Genomic DNA, 14811 nt, shown 5'->3' on the forward strand with positions numbered 1-14811 from the left:
TCCAAGATCAGAAGCAGTTATGAAGGATCAGAACACAGATTCCCAGTATTTGGAGGACAGGGGTTTATCGCTCACCCTGCCCTCACAAGCTGCCTATAAAGTGCTACAGGAATACCTGCATGGCTCCCTGCCACTGGGCTGGGATAGAGAGGGGTCATGGGTAATTACTGCTGAGCTAAGAGCTAAAATTGACAGAAATTAACTGCAAGTTACCTTTCAAGACTTCCCTTGGAAGTTTTAAGCCTTCAAATAAACTCCAGAGTTCCAAAATAGTTATGTCACACAAATTCTGTAAGTACAATTGTTATCTATGTGGAGGGATAGGTTCCTGGTGCTTCCAACTCTGCCATCTTCTTAAAAGTCTTCTTCTAAGTTGCCTTTACTTCATTCAAAATATTTTTAAAGCCTCTTTTCTGATAGGAATGAGTTCAGTGAACAACAAATGTGTGTATTGACCCTGTAATATCTATAAGATGTGACATACATTATGTGATTGACACATTAATGAATATATGATTATAGATGATGATAAATGCTATGAGGAAAAAATTACATGCCCTGGAGTCTTACCCTAGAATAGTCTCCTACAATGAGATTTCCACAAGCATATACTTCCTCTGACATCCCTTTTTGTTTTATCTTTCTTTTCTATGTTTTTTAGAGCTTATTTTTTGTGCATATTGCAATAGATTCAGGCTGCTGTTATTCTGAACTTTGTTAAAAGCTAAGCTTGGTTTTTTTTTTTTCCTTTAAACAACACATTCCAGATTTGGTCACACTCCAGTGCAAGAAAGACTCAGCTGCCTGGCCAAGGACAACTCTATCTATGTCGTGGCAAATATTGGGGACAAGAAGCCATGCAATGCCAGTGACCCCCAGTGTCCCCCTGATGGCCGTTACCAATACAATACTAATGTGGTGTTTGACTGTCAAGGAAAACTGGTGGCACGCTACCATAAGGTAGAATATAATGCAAATAATTCAATTACTGAATACTTAGCAAAGTAAAATGGACAAGAGGGAAAAATCGTTTCCATAAAAATCCATGTTACCTGTATGCCGGTAATAAGAAGCTTACTTTAGAAGCTGAGTAGAGAGAAAGCACAGAAAGAAATGATTAATTATGTGAAGCTCCTGTGAAGAGGCTCAATAGGGTTCCTGTGCATTTAGGAACACAGGAGTGTGTTTCTGGAGTGTGTGGAATCAGTAAGACTTACCTACATTGAAATACAATGTCATCTCTTCGACTTAGTCTTTTTAAAGACATGCCCTGGCAATGGGTCAAAGCCAGAGTTAAAAACTCCTTACCAGATAGACTTGGTTTTGACAAAAAAAGGAGCAAAGAAAGTCCTTTATCCTCAGGAAATAGAGAAGTGTTTTTGGCAAATAGGGGTTATCTATTTTATTCCTATGTTTTGTAAGATTCAGAGAGATCTAAACAGATAAAGATTCTTTTGTATATATATCTTTAAAGTGTCAAGATTGAACCAAAGGCTCCTATTAGCTCTAGTAATCTCAGATTCTCTAGCACTCTTTTTCTGTGAAGCCAATGGTCAGAGATAAAATTACCACTGCTGAATTGATGTGAGTTTATACTTTTTCAGACAGAGTAATGTCCGAGACTACTTCTTTTTAATATTAATTTTTCTGTAATTTCTTGAGGTGACATTGTTTGCAAAACTGTACCAGTTTCAGTGCACAACTTGATCAGACATCATCTGTGATATTTCTACCCTTTCATCTTCTGTTTATTGCAGCAAAACCTTTTCATGAGTGAAGATCAATTCAATGTACCCAAGGAGCCGGAGGTTGTGACTTTCAACACCACATTTGGAAGGTTTGGCATTATCACATGCTTTGATATACTCTTCCACGACCCTGCTGTTACTCTGGTGAAGGATTTCCATGTGGACACCATAGTGTTTCCCACAGCTTGGATGAATGTTTTGCCACATTTGTCAGCTATTGAATTCCATTCAGCTTGGGCAATGGGCATGGGAGTCAATTTTCTGGCATCCAATACACATCATCCCTCAAAGAAAATGACAGGTAATGTGTGATTGTTAAGATTTCCAGCCTTGATGTAGTGCAAAAAGCAAAACAAACAAACAAAAAACAACAAAAGGAAAAAAATGTTTAAGTAATTCATACTTTTTAAAATAATGTTTTTCGCCTGACCTGTGGTGGCGCAGTGGATAAAACGTTGACCTGGAAATGCTGAGGTCACCGGTTCGAAACCCTGGGCTTGCCTGGTCAAGGCACATATGGGAGTTGATGCTTCCAGCTCCTTCCCCCTTCTCTCTCTCTGTCTCTCTCCTCTCTCTCTCCTCTCTAAAAATGAATAAATAAAATAAAAATTAAAAAATGACAAAAAAGTTATCTTAAAAAAAAATAATGTTTTTCAGCTTTTAACTTTCATGTCTAGTTGATGATATGCTATAGAATCAATCTTCATTTAAATTGTTTCAAGATTTATTTAATTTTATTCAACTTGAATGAACTTTTTTTTTCTTTTATTATTTTTTTAATTCACTTCTTCTTATGTGAAACTCTCCTTGGCTTCTTGGTGGTATGCTCTATTGAATTTATTTATCACTTTTTTTTTCCTTAGCATATTTCACTAAAATTAATAAAATATATACCTTAGTGGGTGTAAAATGTTTATATGAATTTAAAATACTAATAACAACTACAAGATCCCTTTTCACTTTTCTATTTCAAATGTCATTTCCAAATGATCACTTCCAGGAAGTGGCATCTATGCACCCGACTCTCCAAGAGCATTTTATTACGATATGAAGACCAAAGAGGGAAAACTCCTTCTCTCACAGCTGGATTCCCACCCAAAGCACCTGGTGGTGAACTGGACTTCTCACGCCAGTGGTACAGAAGCACTCGCAACTGGAAACCAGGAATTTAAGGGCACTGTCTTTTTTGATGGATTTACCTTCGTGGAGCTCAAAGGAGTCGCAGGAAATTACACAGTTTGTCAGAAAGAGCTCTGTTGTCATCTAAGCTACAAGATGTCTGAGAAGAGAGCAGATGAAATTTATGCCCTAGGGGCATTTGATGGACTACATACCGTTGAAGGGAGCTACCATTTACAGGTAACAAGTATTATGATGGCAGAGGAGATAACAGATAAAATACAAGACAACAAGTTAGGTAAATTTAAATTTTAGCTAAACAATGAATTGTTTTTGTTATAAGAATGCCCCCCCCATACACTGGGGAATATGTATACTAAAAATTTTGTTGTTTATCTGAAATTCAAATGTATATAGGCATCCTAAATTTTTATTTGTTAACTTGCATTCCTAAATGTCAGTTCAATTTTAAACTGGTTGGAAAAATACAGAACATTTAATTTCCAGCACCAGTGCTTAAAATGACAATAATTGCATTACAGACAATTTTCATAGATAATTAACATCTGATATTTCATGCCTGAAGAAATTTAGCCATTTACTCTATATGTTAACTAATGCCTATTTTGTTTCATAAAGAGTTTAACAATAAGTATGTCCTGGAGACATATAGAGTTGATCTCTAAGATGTATAGTAGAATAGTTTATTGTTGAAAAGATTCAGTTATCTAATATCTTTCAACATAAAGGAGGAACTGAAATAGACTTCTGAAATGGAACTCCTATGAAAAACCAGGTCTTGTTTCTTTCATTCTGTTCTTATCTTCTTTGCTCTGTCCTCTAATTTTATTTCACCCAGATTACTGCAATATCCTTCTAACAGAGTTTTCTGACAGTTTCAGCTCCATCCAGTCCCTTCCCTGCACTATCATTACAAAAATCACTAAAAGCCATTTCTGATTATTTTATTCTCTCTTTTTAAAAATATTTAAAAAATTAACTTTAACAGGGTGACATTGATTAATAAGGTACATAGGTTTCAGCTCATTTTATTCTCTTGCGTAATATTTCTCACTGTCTCCTCACTGGCAAATCAAATTCTTTCAGATAAAATACTTGAAATTTTTTGTGGGCTCTTGTCCTACTGAGACTTTTCCCCTTCTCCAGTATGCCAGTATCTGCAGGACTTCTAGGTGTCTACACAGTTGTTCCCTTTCTCTAGGACACCAGCCCTCCCCCTCCGCCCACTCCTCATTCATAATGCTTTTCATGTGTGGTCTTTACTAAAAAGGCTGACCTGACACTTCTTTTAACAGCACTTCCACCTCTCTCACTGGGTCAGGTACCTCTTTTATGACCCCCCAGGCATCCTATGCTAAACCTTATCAAAAAGAAGTCATGTCAAATTATGTACCTACTTTTTTTGAGACTGAAACCCCTGTAAATCTTGGAACTGCCTTCACTGTGTAAAATTTTGTTTGCTGTGTGATAGACACTCTTCCAGTATCTGTTTGTTTTGACAAACAATTATCAAATGCCTACTATACACCAGGTATATATTCCAAGCTAGTGATATGAAGGTATGAATAAGTCTAGACTCTCCTCATGAAGAATCTAGTAAAGAAAGACATGTGAACAGACAATTTCAGTACAGGTTGGCATGTGATGAAACATCAAATGTACCTTTTGCTATAGGAATATTAAGGAACTGTACCCAGCCTAGTTTGGGGATCCAGGGAAGTTTCTGGCGACATGATGTATAAGCTTATGTTACTATCTGGGTTAGAAAGAGTGGGAGGGAACTCTAAGTGGAGTGGAGAACATAATCCAGGGTGTGGACATGGGAGAGAACAAGGTATGGAGGGAAGAGCACGTGTTTCGATGTTACTAAGGCATAACGTAAGAAGTGGGCTCCGGTGGGAGAGGAGCCTAGAGGCAGGATCATATCTTCCAGGATCTCACGTGTCATTCTTAAGATTTGGACTTTATTGTGCCAGTGATATTCCTCCATTGGAAGGTGTTAAGCAAGGGGATGAAGCGCTCACATCCACTTTGGAGTAGACCTTTTTGGCTGCACTGTGGATGATGGAACTAAGGACAAAAAGACTGCTTAGGTTATTAAAATAGTCTTATTAAGACCTGGACCAAGATTATGTGAGTAGGCATAAAAGTAGCATATAAGATCAAAAGATATTTAGGAAATTGAACTTAGAAGCTAATTGATATGTGGTTGTTTTTTTTAAAAAAAAAAAAAAAAAAAAGCAGAACAGAAGGTTATATCAGGCTTCTGGCAAAAGTGACTGAGTGGGCCTGACCTGTGGTGGCTCAGTGGATAAAGCATCGACTTGGAAATGCTGAGGTCGCCGGTTCGAAACCCTGGGCTTGCCTGGTCAAGGCACATATGGGAGTTGATGCTTCCAGGTCCTCCCCCCTTCTCTCTCTCTCTGTCTCTCCCTCTCCTCTTTAAAAAAAAAAAAAAAAAAAAAGAAGTGACTGAGTGATTGGGATGCTCTGACAGAATGCATGGGGAGGTTCAGACAGGGAGTAGTGGGAGATGCTCACCTGGTTTGGATGTCCTGGTTTTGGAGTCTAATGAAACATTTTGGAGTCTTATGAGCCATCCAGTAGACTGTTGAATATGTAGGTCTGATGCTTACAGGAGGCATTGGATTTAGAAATGTTGTTTTGAGAATCAGTAGGTTAAAGATGTTGGTTAAACCTACAGGAGTGACTGGCATTTTAAAGCTGACTACATAGACAATAGAGAACAGTGGTGCAGAGGAGGAACTTTTGGAGTGCCAGTATTTGGGCAGAAAATGGACATAAAAGTAAGAACCTGTATATATGATTGAATAATAAAAAAACTTGAAAAGAAATCTCTCATGGACAAGAAGGAAGTAGAGAATCTTTAAAAAGAGAAAATCATGAAATGTATTAATGCAGTAAATTTACCATTAGCGACTTGAATGAGTGCAATTTGGTGGAATTCCCTGAGCTCATAATGACACAGTGGAAGACAGATTATAACAGGTTAAAAATCTGAAAGGAAGTGAGGATATTCTAAGAATAAGTGACTTTTTTTTTTAACACACTTGTCAGACATAGGAAAAAGAGAAATGAGACAGGAACAAGACAGGGACTCGGTGGTCACATAAGCTGTTTTTGACTTTTGTTTCTTCAATAAATGAGTGAGCCTTGATCATCTTTATAGGCCCAAAGAAAAGAGCAACAAAAAAGGATACAAATGCAGAAGACATAAACACTCTTAATCAGTGTTCCAAGGTGCTGGAGAAAAAGGAAAATAGTATCAAGAATACAAGTAGAAAATGTCCAACAATTGAAAATTAATTAAACCAATTATTATATAGAAAAATATTTATTGTGATACAAATTTTATCATACGTTTTATGGCATATTGACATTAATTGCATTATGTGTGGAGTATATATATGTTATCACATTGCCATATCAATTTCTAAAATTCAAAATTTACTACATGTTATTTTTTAATTTTGTGATATATTTAAAAATGTAAAACATTGGTTAAAAAAATCAGTGAACAATCTCCTGGCTCTTACTAGCTCTTTTGAAAAATATTTATTGACTGATTTTTAGAAGAAAAGAAGGGAGACAGGGAGAAAGAAAACATTGATTTGTTGTTCCACTCTTTTATGCAATCATTGGTTGATTCTTGTATGTGCCCTGACTGGGGATTGAACCAGCAACTTTTGTATACCAGGATAACACTCTGACCAACTGGCTACCCAGCCACAAACTCTCTCTCTCTCTCTTTTATTTTTTCTCCCAATCTTGTCCTGCCTTTCTGCCTCCACCAGAGTCTTAGCTCCACTGGAGAAGAGCTGTAGTGAGTCCATTCTTACTGTTGAGACTGTCAGGTAAACAAAGCCCTTTGTTACTTTGCTGGTCAGCTGGTCAGTGGTGCCAGGCAGGATTTAAAATTTAAAATTCTAAACTTAGTAGTTTTTTCATATATAGGGTGACATTTTTACCCAAAACTGACTGAATGATCTGAGCATGGGGGTGATACTTACTTGCCTTTTGAAGCTGCAGAGTAGGATGATTGAACTGGCCTTTCTTTGGTTGACTCTCTCAGGTAAGTATCTTTAGAGACATTTTCTTCGGTTGGTCAGGATTTTCAAGCTCCAAAATTCTTCCAATTCTCTTCCTGAATAGGATTGATTAATTTAACATATTACAATAAAATGTAAGATGACCAAATTCAAAGTTCAGATAAACAAGAAATATATATCTTAAAATATTATTATGTCTTTTGTGGTATTTGGGACATTCTTATCCTGAAAACAATTTTTTAGTGTTTTTAATTTACCTGAGTATAATTTAACTGGAACTCCTGTTCCAAGTTTTTTCTGGCAACCTTACTGCTGAAGGGTAAGTGCCTTGCTGACAGCATTGAAGAGACAAGGGAGAGAACTGAGCTTGCAGAATGGAGTGGTGGGGAAGGGAAATGATCCCAACACTCAGCATAATTAATTCATGTAATCCCCTTCAACTATGCCTTTTAACACCTCCATCTCAGCATCATCTGCTCCACCATCTTTGGCAATAAATGCCCCCTCTGTACTGGAGTAGGGGAGCAGTGGTTGCCCATTATGGTTGGGACTCAGTGTCTAAGGCAACCCTGACAACTTGCCACCAATTTTCCTTATTTTTGCCACCACAACATTGACATCTCCTGAGGTACCCAGTGCTCCCAGAATAAAATCTTTGGAGTGTTCTGCAGTGTAATTAGGGTTGATTCTTGGCTTTCCTCATTTTTCTTTCTTAGATCTGCTAACTCAGTTGTAACTTTTGCATTAACATCCCAGCTTTCAAAATTGTGCCATAGTTTATCCTCTTGGATTCCTATCCTTGGAGATTTATGTCTTTTAAATAATATTAATGTTAGTTTTAGTAGGACTTCAAGGGAACAAAAAGAATCATTTAGCCCTGTCCAGTTGGCTCAGTGGTAGAATGTCATCCCGGAGTGTGAAAGCCCTAGGTTTGATTCCCGACCAGGGCACACAGGAGAAGCATACATCTGCTTCTCCACATTTCCTCCTTTCCTTTTTCTCTATCTCTCTCTTCCCTCCCACAGCTAAGGCTTCATTGGAGCAAAGTTGTCTCAGGCACTGAAGATGCCTCCGTGGCTTCTGCCTCAGGTGCTAGAATGGCTTCGGTGGCTCTGGTTGCAATGGAGCAATGGCCCAGATGGGAAGAACATCGCCCCCTAGTGGTCATGCCAGGTGGATCCTGGTTGGGCACATGCGGGAGTCTGTCACTTAAGGAAAAAAAAAAAAGAATCATCTAATCATTCTACCTTTACCTGAAAGTTATTTCCCATCTTAGCACTTTTGCCCTAAGTGCTTGTTGAACAAATTCAAAAGTAGAAGGAGTTGACCAATTGAAGGCTGTTGCTTCAGTCAGGCAAGACAGGAAGATGGTTTGAAATAAGATTGGAAGGTGCCATACAGGTGGAGTTATAAGAACATAGATCTTATTTTAGGGACTTTTCCTCTGCATGGTAAGATGATACATACATTAGAATTTACATTCAAAAAGCTATGTTTTTTTACAGTGGAGTATATTATAACTATATAGCATAGTGAAAACTGTTTCAGTCCTTGCTCAGATAAAAAGTAAATATAGAGATGATATATCATAGAATTGAACATGTGAAACCTATATAATTTTATTAACCAATGTCACTCCAATAAATTTAATAATTAAAAAATGTACACTTTTTAATATTTATTTACTTTAGAGAGAGGAAGAACTGACAGAGAGAATCATTGATTTGTTGTCCCACTTATTTATACATTCATTGGTTGATTATTGTATGTGCTCTGACCAAGAATCAAACCCCAAACCTTGGTATATTGAGATGATGAGCTAACCAACTGAGCTTCCTGGCTGTTGGGCAGATAAAATATATTATGCTCGCCCTGGCCGGTTGGCTCAATGGTAGAGCATCGGCCTGGTGTGCAGAAGTCCCGGGTTCAATTCCCAGCCAGGGCACACAGGAGAGGCGCCCGTCTGCTTCTCCACCCCTCCCCCTCTCCTTCCTCTCTGTCTCTCTCTTCCCCTCCCGCAGCGAGGCTTCATTGGAGCAAAGATGGCCCGGGCGCTGGGGATGGCTCCTTGGCCTCTGCCCCAGGTGCTAGAGTGGCTCTGGTCGCGACAGAGCGACGCCCCGGAGGGGCAGAGCATCGCCCCCTGGTGGGCAGAGCCTCGCCCCCTGGTGGGCGTGCCAGGTGGATCCCCGTCGGGTGCATGCAGGAGTCTGTCTGACTGTCTATCCCCATTTCCAGCTTCGGGGGGGGGAAAAAAAAAAAAGCTCACTTTGTTAAAGATGGCGCTGCCCAAGTGGAGGCCGTCACTCAGGTTATATTAAGATATTAATGTGTGCTGGGGGCGGGCTGTGGGCAGGCAGAATCCTTGTAGCCTGGGGTTTGGTTTGGGGATTAAGCCTTTCCCAGCCTTTTTGTTGTGGGGTGGTACAATCCCATCATGTCTCTGATAAGTGACTTTGTATTAGAGACTTTCCTATTTGGTATATTGGACTAAAGCTTTTGGATTTCTACACTATAAAATGGGGGCAGAACAGAAACTTGTGCTCTTGGTTCCTGAGATTATATTAGAGGAGAGAGCAGGGAGCAGAGAAAGGCCACGTGGAGGAGGCCAGGAGAAACAGCCAAGATGGCGGAGTAAGAAGCCAGTTTGTGCAGAGTGAAGGAAGGAGATGGAGATGGGGAACAGAGGTGAATAAGTCTGGTGAGCTAGAAACCTTTGATTCTAGGAAACTCGGATAAGTCAGTAGCTTTGTGAGCACTGAATGTGAGTGGGTTTTGGAGCCCAGTGGGTGTTTTTACTTGCCCGCTGGGTACAAGCTAGGATTAAAGATGATGGTCCAGCAGCTTTTGGCTCTGCTGTTTCTTTGCCGACTGTCCGAATCCAGTGCGAACCTGCATGGGCCAGGCAGCTGTGATGGTGGCCGTGGCCACTGGCTTTACACTGGCGAAAGTAAAAAGTTCAACACTCTTGATTATTAAAGCATTGCTAACTAGAGAAGAATGAAGGTGTCATTGTTTATGGCTGTAGACCAAAAATTTGACTGTTTCCTGATGAGGTTTAATCTATTTGACATTGAATTGCAGACAACACCAGAGTCTGAAGTCCTTTATTTTTGTTCCTAGTTGCATTAGCAATTTAGAAAAGAACTGGATTAAGCAATTGAGGAAATAACATTATTTTATTAAACAAAGGGTATAAGCACTATTCCAGGGTCAGGAGTGTTTCCATCGGCTTTCCTAGCACTTAAATGGTCTGTGTCTCCTTTCCTAGATTTGTACTCTGTTGAAGTGTAAAACAACAAACCGACCCACTTGTGGTGAGGCAGTAGAAACTGCTTCCACCAGGTTTGACATGTTCTCCCTCAGTGGCTCTTTTGGAACCCAGTATGTCTTTCCGGAGGTGCTGCTGAGTGGGATTCAGCTTGCACCTGGAGAATTTCAGGTAAGAACCTTTGCTTAATACTGCCGATTCATTTGATGTAAGAGGAAGCACTTTTGGAGTACAAAACCTACCCAAGTGCTTACAAATATCATAAAACTCTCCATTTGAAATGGTCAAGTTGTTTTTAGGGCTCACAAAGGACACTGAGCAGGCTGCGTCTCTTATCTGGAAAGCTTTCCTATAATAATTAGTGTGTCCTTGAGAACAAAGAAAAATCCTATTGTGGGGAATATAGGAACAAGACTGAGCTGTTTAAAGCCTGTCGAATCAAAGAAGAGTATAAGAGTTTCCGGACTAGTCCCATCAGAAAAAGCCCCTTGGCTCCCGGGACAGTGAGGGCCTAGGGAAGTTCAAAGGAATTGCTCTCATGCTGTGGGTGAAGGCCTTCTGTGACCACAGGAGAAGAGGAAAGACGGATAATCTGAAGAGAGGGGATTTGACAGTGGTGGTGTTGGCAAGAAAGCAAAAAGTTGTTCTGTTTGTGTTTTTGTTATTTGAGGCCAGATACAATCTCTGCTGCCCAAGCACTCTGCCCCACTACACTTTTCTACTGGCTTTTCCTGCAAATCCTGCTCTTACTCCTCTTTCCTAGTGAAACAGCTACTGTGGGGAATTGGGGAAAATGGGCAGTCTGGGGAGCTGTGGTGATTGACAGGGATGGTCGAGACAGCTCAACAATGGGCAGAGGAGCTGTGGTGAGTGATTGACAGGGATGGTTGAGACAGCTCAACAATGGGCAGAGGAGCTGTGGTGAGTGATTGACAGGGATGGTAGAGACAGCTCAACAATGGGCAGGGGAGCTGTGGTAAGTGATTGACAGGGATGGTAAAGACAGCTCAACAATGGGCAGGGGAGCTGTGGTGAGTGATTAACAGGGATGGTTGAGACAGCTCAACAATGGGCAGGGGAGCTGTGGTGAGTGATTGACAGGGATGGTTGAGACAGCTCAACAATGGGCAGGGGAGCTGTGGTAAGTGATTGACAGGGATGATAGAGACAGCTCAACAATGGGCAGGGGAGCTGTGGTAAGTGATTGACAGGGATGATAGAGACAGCTCAGTCTTCCCTTAGTCACTCCCGTCTGATCATTGGGAGATTCTTTATCTTGTCTGAGGGGACTAGATTTCTCTTTTAAATACTCCCAAATCTATTGTTTCATGTTTATTATCACATGGGATACTTCTTCGGATAAGTAAATGATAAGATCTTGATTACAGACATTTCAATAATAAATGAATCAGTGCAAGTTCCATAGCCCCAACTTTTCCCCAACATTTCAAATGTTTCTGATAGGAAAGAATCTGACCACAGGTTTTATTGTTTCCTTAGCCATTTGTACTGAATTTTAGACCCAGTTGCCCCCTTTGTGTTTTAATCAGGTGTCAAGTGATGGGCGCTTGTTTAGCCTGAAGCCGCTATCTGGACCTGTCTTAACAGTAACTCTGTTTGGAAGGATGTATGAGAAGGACCACACAACAAATGCTTCACCAGACCTCATCTCACAAACACTAAAAGTAATGCTCATAGTTATCACACCTATAGTATACTTATTAAGGCACAGAATTTTTGCACTTTAAGAAATGATGGTTGGCCTGATCAGGTGGTGGTGCAGTAGATGGAGTGTTGGAGATGCTGAGGACCCAGGTTCAAAACCCCAAAGTTGCCAGCTTGAGCACAGGGTCACTTTCTCTGCTGTAGCTCCCCAGTCAAGGCACATATAAGAAAGCAATTAATGCACAACTAAGGAGCTGCAACAAAGAATTGATGCTTCTCATCTTTCTCTCTTCCTATCTGGTCTGTCTGTCCCTGTCTGTCCCTCTCATTCTCCATCTCCCTCACTAAAAAAAGAAAAGAAAAGAAAAGAAAAAGATAAAGAATGATAGTTTTTGGATGAGAAAAGAAAGATGGGTCTGGGCTTTTGCAATTAGTGGTTGCAGCCTCTGTTATAACTGAATTACTGATATATATTTTTTTATTTAGAAAGCCAGCACACATCCAACAATATAAGCCAGATTAACAGTGACAACATTTTAAAAGGTAAAACCTGATAAATGAGGATAACAATTGTACCAACCTTTTAGAGGTTTTTTGCGAGAGTAAGTGAACATATTTAAAGTGCTGTGACAAGGCCTTGGCTCATGGAAAGCACTCTATATGTGTTAGCTGTTACAGTGATATATAATATTGTCCCAGTAAACCAATTGTGATGTGTTTATTGCTAAAACTATATCACCTCTGACTGTTTCAAGTGTGTATATACTGCTCACTAACATTAGGGGATCAGAGAACATGCAGATACTCCAGTACTGTCAGCCTTTTGTATAGTGCATTTTCACCAATGAAATAAAAGTTGGTTTTGTATCTCATTTGCATAATTGAACAACTTTCTTTGACTTGTCATTTGCTTTTCTGATGTTCTTGTTTAATAAAAAAAAATCAATTTTTTTTATCACTTTATATTTATATTTTAAAATATCCCCTGATTTTTGTGAGCAGTATATTTTCCAATGGTTCAGCCACCCTACATATTGCAAAGACAGAAATCAATGAATGTCACATCATCTACTTGTCTTTGACCTGGTATCTAGCACTGGCAGCTGAGCTTACACCTAGAAACTGTGGAGGGCCTACATGTTCTCGTAATTATTGGTGATTTGCTGCATGTTTAGAGCTCTGCTTGTCTTGTCAGTCTGTATGCATGTTAACTGAGTGGTGCTAAACCAGACATTGATCAAATCTGGCCTGCTACCTGTTTTTATGTGGCCTGTGAGCTATGAAACCTTTTTATGTTTCTATATGGTTGAAAAAGAAAATTGAAATATGAATAATATTTTGTGACACATGATAATTCTCTGAAATTCAAGGTTTATTCTGCATAGCTACACTTTTATTGATTATAACTACATTTGTTTGTTTTGGTATCGTTGATGGTTGTTCCAGGCTACAGCGGTAGAGTTGAGTAGTTGGGATGTGGACCATAGAGTCAGAAAAGCTAAAAATATTTGCTTCCTTGTTCTTTACAGGAAAAATTTGCTGCTTCTGCTCTAAAGCATTAAATAACAATGGATTTTAGTGCTGAAAACCTGTAATAGGAATTAGTGGGAAATTGCCCTTGAGTGTCTTCCTTATCACTCTTCTACACAATAGAGAAATAAAATATTTTTATTTGTTTTGTATTATATTACCATCAGAAAATTGCGTGTTAAATAAACTAATACCCCAAACAAGTGAACGTAATTTTTATAAGCATGGTTGGTATTTATTTATTGTAAGATACCACATCATAAAGCCTGGTATATTCTAAAATTCTTGAGAGAAGTATTATTTTTCAGTTTTTTTCTGGAGATGAACTAAGAACTGCTCATCTGAATGTATTGCCTGATATTTTTCCTGTGACAAAAATACTAGATTGTCTTAGAATGGATTTTCTTAAAATTTAATACTATAAAAGGATTTCTAATTCATTGCAGCAGTCAATTTCCTTTTAGAAAGTGGTATTTACTACATCAACACCCAGCTCTGATTACTTTTTCACTGGATTTGTTAAATGCATACATGTATATTGTATGATAGTTTTGATATATTTTAACTGTAATTTTAATTTTTCTGCTTAAAACTTTTGTGATGCACATTTGATACAAACAAGACAATTCCAAGAAAGACCAATGCTCAAACAGTTTTGAAATCTATCTTTTAATACCTTGATGAATTTGAATGGTCCAAGAAGCAATTTTGACACTCCTCATTTAAAAATTATATAAATAATTTGTTATCAACCTCACGATGATGTAACACACACAGACACACATGCGCATGCCTACACACACAGGCATATTCACTGAGCCAGTTTCCAAGATGTCCCCCAATGATCCCCTAAGTCCAGGCTCCATGGCAAGTCTCTGTTTAAATGTTCCATTACTATGAGCCTTGTCACTTACAATAGGTCTGAATTTATTACCACTTGTATTTTAACATATATTTATAATTAAGTTCTGCTTAAAAGTAACAATTACTTTATTTGTTTTCTCTATTAGTTATTTACCTAAGTAATATATTTTAGTTTTCTTATGGGTTGAATTGTGTTGTCCCCTCCTTTCCTCATTTCTTAATGTTAAAATCCTTATTCTATACCTGAGAATGTAACTGCATTTGGAGACAGAGTCTTAAGGAGATTAAAGAGGTCATATTGAGTCAGCCCAAATCCAGTATGGCTTGTTATCAGAAGAGATAAGGACAGCGACCTGCACAGAGGGGAAACCATGTGAAGACACAGAGGAAGATGGCCACCTACAAGCCAAGGAGAGAGGTTCTCAGAAGACATCAATGCTGCTGGCGCTTTGGTCTTGAACTTCTAGCTATCAGAATCATAAGAAAGTAAATTTCTTTTGTTTAAGCCAGTCTACCGTACTTT

General features: G+C 38.9%; 1 protein-coding gene across 3 annotated transcripts in view; it reads left to right on the forward strand.

Moving 5' to 3' along the window:
- Positions 1 to 14793, forward strand: part of LOC136316451 (pantetheinase-like) — a 34774-nt gene extending 19981 nt beyond the window's left edge. For 2 of the 3 annotated variants that reach the window (XM_066248480.1, XM_066248481.1), the window contains 6 exons: positions 768 to 960; positions 1758 to 2049; positions 2749 to 3107; positions 10230 to 10400; positions 11780 to 11914; positions 13424 to 14793. In XM_066248480.1, the coding sequence (XP_066104577.1) occupies positions 768 to 960; positions 1758 to 2049; positions 2749 to 3107; positions 10230 to 10400; positions 11780 to 11914; positions 13424 to 13456 (1183 nt within the window). In that variant the 3' untranslated portion in view covers positions 13457 to 14793. Of the gene's footprint in view, positions 1 to 767; positions 961 to 1757; positions 2050 to 2748; positions 3108 to 10229; positions 10401 to 11779; positions 11915 to 12380; positions 12438 to 13423 lie in introns of all 3 variants that reach the window. The other variant, XM_066248482.1, reaches the window with a different exon arrangement.
- The last annotated feature ends 18 nt before the right edge of the window (positions 14794 to 14811 follow it).

This window comes from Saccopteryx bilineata, chromosome 12, assembly GCF_036850765.1.
Source record: "Saccopteryx bilineata isolate mSacBil1 chromosome 12, mSacBil1_pri_phased_curated, whole genome shotgun sequence".
NCBI classification, from domain to species: Eukaryota; Metazoa; Chordata; class Mammalia; order Chiroptera; family Emballonuridae; genus Saccopteryx; species Saccopteryx bilineata.